General features: G+C 34.9%; 1 protein-coding gene across 1 annotated transcript in view; it reads right to left on the bottom strand.

Annotated features, from left to right (window-relative positions):
- The window catches only part of SLC1A3 (solute carrier family 1 member 3), a 95,626-nt gene extending 88,962 nt beyond the window's left edge, over positions 1-6,664 (bottom strand). The window contains exons 1-2 of the mRNA XM_054032884.1: positions 6,540-6,664; positions 4,509-4,788 (exon numbers count right to left, since the gene is read on the bottom strand). Of these exons, the coding sequence (XP_053888859.1) occupies positions 4,509-4,689 (181 nt within the window). The 5' untranslated portion in view covers positions 4,690-4,788; positions 6,540-6,664. The remainder of the gene's footprint in view (positions 1-4,508; positions 4,789-6,539) is intronic.
- Positions 6,665-9,703: the final 3,039 nt, after the last annotated feature.

Genomic DNA, 9,703 nt, shown 5'->3' on the forward strand with positions numbered 1-9,703 from the left:
TCACCTGCAGATATGGCATCTACAAATAAATCTCCTGGTCTGTTAAACGTTTTTCAGAAAGGGCTACAACTCACTCATCCTAAAGACTACACTAATGGCAAAAAAGGCTAGGTGAAAATAATTGTAAGAAACACCAAAATCTGTGCACTAGACAGTGTCATCTGTGAGTTGCCTTTTCGGTACTTCCAATAATATCTGATTAAGTAGAGTCTTGATAGATTGATACCCAGACAGGTGTGTGGCATTTTTTGTTTTGATTGTAAAGTTGGTCCTCATGAAATTGAGGAACGGCTATAATGAACTAGATGCAGTTAGGGGTATAAGTAGACACATGTAACCTTCTCTGTATACAGTATTTCACCTAAGACAGATCAACCAGGATGCACAACACATCTCTTATTCAATCTTACACCTTTCTTGAACAAACATTGTGTCAGTTCTGCCAATTTGCAAAGAAATGTGGAAGCCATGCCAATATCTAGTAAGAGTAAGTATAAGACCATCTGACTGATTTCTATTTATGACCTAGAACCCATCCCAATAGCCAATCTCCAGATTTGTAAACAAACAAACAAGAACATTCACAGAAAACATACCTACTTCTTCTATACATGAAGGTTTAATGTTAATTGTTTGAACTACCTCCAATTCCCTTTGTCTCTTCTCCTACTTACAACCCTGCTCCTCTTTCCAGGTGTACTTTTCACCTAGAACTATCACCTCTTTCAAAAAATTCCTCAAAATGCAATTATTTTGGATGTCTTTTTAGTCTTAGTTAGCTAGCACTGGCTGTCACTCAGCCTACCTTATGTAGCCAAGGATATACCAGATAGACACAGAAATCTAACAATTTTCTTGTTCCTTTTTTTCATGATTCATACTAAAATCCTTAAAACCAGGAGCCCTTTATTTACTTTCCAAAATACTTTCCCTTACAATTCATCTGTAAACATAATAGCTACATATAAAATGTTACTTAATCTGCCATATCATGGTGTCTTTTGGAATTACCCTGAAATATGGTTTAAATATTAATATAATCTTTTAGATTCCAGGTTATGTTAAAGAAATTTCAGCCTGAAAGATGAAAGTTTCAGAAATTTGTAAGCAACTGAATCATAGATTAGAAAGGGTCAGGCAACCTTAACAATAGTTTTTACAATAGCTCCAGCTAAAATAGTGTTTTTAATCCCCTTTAGGCATATGCTAGGTGTCATGAAAATATACAGCCCATAAAATGACCTTCAGACAAAGTCCAGGTCACCCATTCTATCTATTGTAACATATTTTTTTTCATAGAGCCTTTGCCCTGTCCTGTTATCTTTTCACATAGAGAATTTCTTATTGAAATCATAGTTAAAGCCACACAAACATCTTTAATGCTGTGCTCATGTCAACTTCTCACATTCCATGCAACATAGCCTTCAAATCTAGTCTGTAAGAAGTAGTCTTAAATCAGCTTTAAACAACTTAGAATGAGTTTTTAGAAGGTCTCTGATATCTATTTAGAAAAAGTTATGATATTAGTACAATTTGTATGTAGAGTGCAGTAAATGTGTACTTCTGCACACAGATTTTATGACTGCTCCAAAATGGTATTTTTCAGTACTATTCTACCCTATGATAGTTCCAGAGTTTGGAGCATAGGAAGTTTGTACATATAGTTATTTATCTAAAAGCACTTGTACCTTGGTTGATCTGTCCCCAATATGTACATTTTGATTCCCAAATTGACCAAGTATGTGATTTCTCTGTAGGTAATGTCAGTTAAGTCAACAAAATATATGTGCACAAATCATATAAATGTGTATTCACTTTCTATGAGCAAATATGTATCTGTGCATTCATAACAATTGTTACATGAACTCAGATGCCCATTTGAAACTATGGTCCTGAAATTGTGGGCTAAGACCTATGATCCTACAAATTTAATCTCTACCAGAATCAGTCCTGCTTAACAAATGAAGTGGGAAGTGCCATATTAAACCTACTTTCTCACCTTGACAAAATGGCCTGCAGGAAAGTCTTGGTACGTAATGTTTGATTTTACTATTAGTGAATTGAGTCCTTTTGAAAGCTACTGTACTGACAGCCCTGGAAACTAAAGCCCTTGGTTTATTTATCTAATTGTTAGAGCCTGGGCTGTCAGCAATGAAAGCTTCCTCAAATGTGTCCTGCCTGCTACCCCTTGGTGATGTTTCAACCCTGCCATGGCACAAAAACACAGTTCAGTTTTCATGTTCATTCAAACCCTGGTCCTTTTACTGAGACAGCCAACAAGGTTGTCAATTCGTGCTATTGGTGATTAGTTTTGTGATGTGGACTACTGTCCACTAGGAACTAGACCAAGCCCACCATCTGATTTTATGTAGATTGCCAAACAACTGAGAGATGGTAACAAAATTTAGTCGTTACCAACCTGATTTAGAGTGACAATTTAGAGGTGTTCATACTGTTAAGCCATCCAGTCCCCTATTAATATATATTTCTACCTCAGCATAGCAGTAACAGGAGGTCTACTTATTTATAACCACTAAAGAGTGAAGTTGCTTTTTTGAGAGCCATAGATATGACTCCCCTTTATTTGTGCATATACTGTAAATTTACACATCATTTTGCAAACATAGGCAAATTCTGCTCTCCATTGCACTAGTGTATTCAATGTAACTCTTCTGAAGGTGCTGGAGTGAGATGTACTCCAGATATACCAGTGTATGAGTAGTCAGAATTTGTCACAATGGCCTTTTCTACATTGGGAATTTTCAACAGTTCAAGCATCACTGCTGCTCCACCAGTGCTAGCAATGGTGGATGTGCTAGTGAACATGAGAGCCTATATTAATATTCCCACCATTGCTAGTGCTGGGGGAACTGCACCAGTGCTAGATCAATGCTGGGAGAATTGCTAGTGCCTCAGTGTAGACTTAATGATATACCCTGCTGTGAGCAGATTACAGTCTAAGAATTAGATTGCTTTTGAATTAAATCATATTTTTAACTTCAGATCCTATAATGCACCTTCCTTAGTGGACAACCAGTTAAAAACACTTTATGTTTTACGTTACTGATATTAATTAATTTTTTGTTGACTGTGGCAAATTCTTACTTAGGAATCAAAACACTGTTAACCAATTACTGTTAATAAAAAGCGAAAAGGTGCTATTTCTGTTAGGGATATAAAGTAGGTACTGTATTTGGCCCCCAGACTGCATTTTCTGTCAGCGAAAGACCACCAATAAAATGGGACTTCTTACAAATAATCCTACAGATATGAGGAACTGTAAAAGCAACAATGATGTCTGATTCCTAAGGAAGCTTAGGAAATGAAGCAATCAAATCCACATAAGAAAGCATCATTACAGCAGTTTCTACAAGGTATTAATGGGACTGCTCACCCAAGCAGGATTTAGCCTCATTTGTAAACTCTAAAATTTGGCATGTGGGTGAGCGGGTTAATATGTTTAGGCTTGAAATTAATCTGATCACAATTTTTTTTATTATATAACCAAAATCTACTTGCTCCACAATAGAAGGAATTGTTTTATTCAGTGCAAGATGATATTGTTTAGATAGTGAAGTTCCAGTTAAGAAAAATAACAATTATGAATAATGATAAAATATTTCTATATAGATCACTTTTTGGTGAAAATTCATTGTCTTCAGATAAAAAGTCTTTCCATCAAATCAATCTTTTATGTAGCTAAAAATATTTTAAAAGATTTTTAAATTTTGGCACATCCTAAATCCAGCAATGCTCATTTTGCGGGTCAGACCCCCTCTGATTGAAGTCAATGGAAGCTGAAAAGTTTGAGCATGCTATTTGATCTACTGAATTTCCACCATGTATAAAAACAATGTCTAATCAGGCATCATCCTGCAGTCCTTGAGCAGGTAGAACTCTTATTGCCTCTCAGATTGTATCTGAAAGATGCAAGTGTAAGAATAAGAGTAATTGAGAAAGCATGACCTTGGATTTAGGTTTGTGTTTTATTTTATATTCATCAAGGGAAAACACAAAAGGTTAAGACTCTGGGTTCTGATCTCTGATATTTGGCTTGTCTGAGAAGCAAATGACCCTATAATTAATATTGGGGACTTCTGTCTCTCATTTCAACATGTTGATTGTATGGGTTAGTGGAAAGTGACATTCTGGGGCATTGTATTGCAACTGCTTTTTGGCAGAAACAGATTTTGTATGATTATTCAGTCCTTTTGATTCTGTTATAGTAGGGTTGATTCTTAAACAGAGGAATTAATAAAACAGCTGAATTAATGTCCTTCACCGAAATGATTCACCTCTTTGAATACTAGAATAACTAAAATTATACTTTCTCCAAAACTTCAACATACACTTTCATAGCCAAAAATGCTCCAAGCCAGCAAGTTATTATCAGTGGAGAAGAATTTGGGATCTCTTTCAGAATGCTAATTGCTGAGGCCAAGTGACATTTTTTAAGGCTGTCAAATGCAATGGAGAAACAGAATATCCCTATTGATCAAATTACTCACCAACAATGACACCAGTGACGGTGAAGAGCACAAAGGCATTCCTCACTAGGTAACCTTTAACATCATCCTTAGTTATGCTCTGCACCTTCTTCTTTGCCAGGAGTGTACGTTTCCGTACTCCTTGCTGAAAGCGTTCCATCCTATTTCCAGATCTTGGATCTTCTCCGTTACTTTTAGTCATCTATATTTTGAAAAGTGATTTCTTCTTTTCTAATTTACTGCTGTTAAAATCTCCCCAGAAAGACAGAAGATTTTCTTCCTTGGGAAGTGCAGGAGGAAGCTAGAAGACAAGATATGTCAAATGTCACAATAAGTTAAACTTCAGAGGAATGATTAGTCATATCTACACATGCAGGCAAATACTCATCATATAACAATCAGACTTGGATTATTTAGATTAATTAATTGATTGCAGTATGTGGTAAATAAGTGCAACGTTTGGTGGAACCCTGATTTGAAAATACAGATTTTGTTCAGATCTGTATTTCTGCATCTGCAGGGAATGGGCCTGATTCTTCTTTCACACTGGTATAAATGAGGAGTAACTTCACTGCAGTCAATGGAGTTACAATAATATAAAATGGATGTCACGGGAGAATCAGCTGCTGTATATCTATAACTATTGATCAAGCCTCATTTTCATGTATTTAGCAGGCACACATTTATCTGAACAGAATCTGCCTATCCCACCTTTCCAATGAAATTTCTGATAAATAATATCTTTTTAAATCATAGCATTCAGAATATTATGTATTTCAGATGTTTCTAGATAATTTTAATGCTTTGTCCTGCATTGATTTCTCTCCTGTTATATTGCAAAACACAGCAGGAATAGTTTCTCTCTTTACTTACTACTCAGGAGGTATGTCTTTGATAGTAACATTCATCTTTGAAGTGTGTAAGCTACTCTGAACACATCTGTAAAACATCAGAAGATGTAACCCAGTTAGCTTGTTACTTCATGTTTATTACAAGTTCACACTACAAGATAATGCTTTGCATTGACTGGCAAAGCATTGATATGATCCGATAAAAATCACACTACATATTTGGCTTTAAGATTTTTTTTTAAAGCTTTCATTAAAATAGTTGGGACATGTTCGCAAGATAATCTACTTTTCATTTCAAACACGCTGTAACTTTTTTGACCACTTGAAATTAATTTATTCTGTAATTAAATCTGTACAAAACTATTTTGCAAAGTGGGAATCTGCTTTTCCAAAATGTTGGATAACACAACTATGCCTGCTATCTATTCCAGTATTTCTCTGGTAGGGTCACAAATTCATGAATGGATATAGCTGGCTGCACTACTGAAATCCATTCTCAATTATATAGATCATTTATGTCTTTCTGCCTTGCTACATCTATTGCCTAATGAGCTTTGCAGAGAGCATTTAGAAAGTTCAAGTTTTAGAAGAAGGATGATTGAAGGGGCTATCATGTTATTTAAAAAGGCAAGAAAATGTTTTTGATGGGATTTGGTCTTGCTTTTGAAGTTAAATATATATTTAAAACTAATATGTTAATATACTGTTCTCCCTGCATTTTAATACATTGTAATATATTTTTTAACAACATTGTCTATACACACACATTTCCCATTCCCCCTTTCCTGTCTCCCCTCTCTCCTTTTTTTTAAACAAATGTATATTTTAAATTGGAAAAAGCTATAATAGTTAATTAGTCTTTTCTTAATTGGCTGCAGAGTAGGGGGAAAGTTCTTAGGCTGAGCTAAATTTATTGTGTATGGTATTTTTGATCTTGGAGGCATGACTGCTGTGTGTTTGAAAGATTTTTCTTAGGAAAATTAGTTTGGAGTATTTTGTAACAAGCTTATAGATTCACCCAACCCCCTTTCCCCCCATTTAACACAATATCACCCCAATCTGCGCTTTTTAAGTAAGATTAAGATCAAGAAAGAACATTCAGTATACCCCCAAAGCATCATTATATCAAATGACCTAGAAAAGTATTTTACAAAGGAAGAGAATGAAAAGCAAAAAACACCAATAAAGTAAACAAGCTCACCTTTTCAAATTCTGCAATGTTCCCAGCACAAAAGGCAAGCAACAAGATAAATTTCCCAGTAGGTACAAAAAAGATGAAAAATTCAGTGAGCAAGAGAAGGAGAAGACTGACAATATGCATGTGCTCCGGATACTGCAACTTACTATCACTGCAATTTAAGAAAAGGGGAGGAGACTATTAATCCAACTCTGGAAAAAAATAAAAAACACAACTGAAGCAGGGGTGGAGGGGAAAGCTGAGCTTCTGGAATATTGATTAATCTTGGCACAGTGAAAACAGGGTTGCTTTCTTTGTTTTTCCCCTTTAGACCACTTTCACGCTTTGTCAGTTCAGCTTCATTAGAAATGCAAAATCAGGACTCGGGAAGAATTGAAGAATGACACACAACACAGAAGGCTGGAAGTCTTTGTGATTAGTGATTCCAAACTAGGAGTCTGTAAAAGTTAAACATAATTATATAACATTATTCCACTACCTTTTCAAAAAAACAACAACGGTGAAATATCTGAGGATGTTAGTCTACTATAAGTGTTTTGATTTTTGGTTCCAAAGTGTTTTCTAATCCTTAATGACAGTTATTTAAGGAAGCATCTTTCTGTAAGGTGGGAAACAGCTTTACATTTCTCAGGAGTAACTGGAACACTATCAAGAATCGATCAGAATATGATGAGACATAGTTCTTTGTAATTTTCTTGTTACTCGAAAAGCAAGATGAGACTTGTCTGTAGTTCAGTAATTTAAACTCTTTTAGAGTCAACCCAGTTCAGAAAAGATTGTCTCAACAGCACAGTGTGACTAATAAAGGAAAAAGTACAAAACATCCCGTTTTTCCTAAAAAATAAGTGTCCCTTTTTGCATTTAAAAGCTTGCACCGTTGGAAGAATATTTTGCAATAAATAAATAAAAAAGCAGCATCTTTTACCTTTTCAGAATATGAATTCTGATTTTAAATGCTGGTTGAGTAACTGACAGATGCTGGATGATAAATCATGTTGTTTAAATACGAGGGTCTTACATTTTAGCATATCTTTCATCAGATTCCTGAGCTGTGACTCCCTATTGAGAATTATAGATGAAAAGTGTTAAGTATACTATGTACTAGGTGCTAATATTATTATTACTATTTCAGAGGACAGGACTTTCAGTTAATAAGCTTTCTGTAAAAAGAAAAAATATTAAATGTCACAATCATCATACAAACTAGACATAATAAGGATAAATTTAGAGAATAAATTTGATAGGATTAGAATTATTTGCCAAAAATCACACCAATATTTGTGCTTTCTTATTTAGGGAGTAAGTCTATATTTACCATGTGTACTGTGCCTGGTTTCAGCTGTATTCTAAATAAAATGAGGAGTACATAAAAAGATCTCTATAAAAACCAGGTAGAGTCAATGGATAATTACTGTCTACTCTGCTTAACAATGTTGCTTTTAGACATAAAGAATATTGGATTAAAGAACAACATTTGTAGTTAATTTAGGTCCAAATTCTGAGTAAAGACTGAAGAATCTAGTACTTAGATATTTAAGACTGAGTAAAGAAAACAAACATCAAAATTGAACTCATTTTGAACTGCCAATGAATTGGATGAATGCATATATAGTTTATTGAATTAAAAATTACCTTATATACTATCTATTTTAATAAATGAGCAGGTGATTATAGACAGACTGTAATGTTACGAATTTATTTTCTTTAACTGTACCTGCTATACTTTAAATTCCTGCCTAAGAGTTCCTATTTATCCCATCAATCAACAGAATGGTATTTTTCATGATGCAGTTTTTAAATGCTTTTGCCACATAGCCTGAAACTGGGATTTGACCTTTTAACTGACCTGTGGGCCCTAGTGATCTGCTTGTTTGATTTTCCCTTGGAGGCTGGCAAGCTTTCTATGGAACTTCCCAAATAAGGACTTGATCCTGCCCTCATTGAAATCAATGTTAAAGCTCCCATTGAGTTCAGTGGGAGAGGATCAAGTACCAAATCAGGTGATTTGCAAGTATTTCTTCATTTAACTACTTGTAGATATTGTGAGAATGTAGTATTAATACAATTTTTAAATCTGTTCTTTTCTTGCGAAAGGAAATGAATTTAACATTGAAACCGAATGAGAAAATGGACATTGAGCTGTGTCAAAGTTTAGCATTTTAAATTCAACCTATCGTTCCAGTAGTGCAAGAGTTTTTAGTGTTTCTGGGGAAAGGTATTTAAAACATGATAATGTTAGACTGAAGTTAATCAACAAAGAGAATATAAGAAAGAGAAGGCAGTGTGTCTTGTGGCTAGAGTAGGGGAATGTGAATTAAGAGACCTGTAATCTATGCCTGTCTATGCCACTAACTCACTGTATGATCTTTTCAAATTACATTAACTTCTTTATGCCTCAATTTCTCTAGCTCTAAAACAGAGATAATACTTATTTCTTTGTCTATGTAGGGTTTTACTGGCATCCATCACTGAAGTATCTGAGTGCCTTTGTGAAGCACTGTGATGAGAGGTTCTATATAAATATGAAGTATTGTTATTATATCTCTATAGATACATCAAACTATTAAACAGCAACCAAGCCAATCCACCTGTATAAAACATAAGAGATGGAAATTAAGTATTACATAATAAACTTCAATATGACCATTTTTTGGATGATAATAATAATCATATATGCAACACAGATGAGTGCATTGATCCCAGCTGAAATATGCATTTTAACCATTCTTACCTCTAAGCAAAAGATCACTGTGTGTTAATGCTGGGTGAATCTCAAAAGTTCTGAGGTTTAGACATGCTCATGAGCATCCTATCAAAGTCTTACTCAAATTATCTTTTATCAGAAAACCTGGTATGGAAATCTCATGAGAACTTGTTCTCATATATGGTTTTTGATATGTCCTGCCTTTGCTCCAGTGGGACAGAATGCACTTAGCACTCATCCATAGGCCTCAGACAACTTTAGAAATGTGGGTAAGTATCATTATCCCTTACTGTACTGGTGGAGAAACTGAGGTGCAGAGAGTTTACATGACCTGTCCAAGGTGACTTAGTGAGTAAATGGCAGAGCTAGGAGACAGATGAAGGCCTCTAGCTTTCCAGTCTCATCCCCCATTCACTAAATCACGGTCCCTCCCATGTTGTGAGAATAGTTTCTCTTGGAATAT

Source organism: Malaclemys terrapin, chromosome 6 (assembly GCF_027887155.1).
Source record: "Malaclemys terrapin pileata isolate rMalTer1 chromosome 6, rMalTer1.hap1, whole genome shotgun sequence".
Lineage (NCBI taxonomy): Eukaryota > Metazoa > Chordata > Testudines > Emydidae > Malaclemys > Malaclemys terrapin.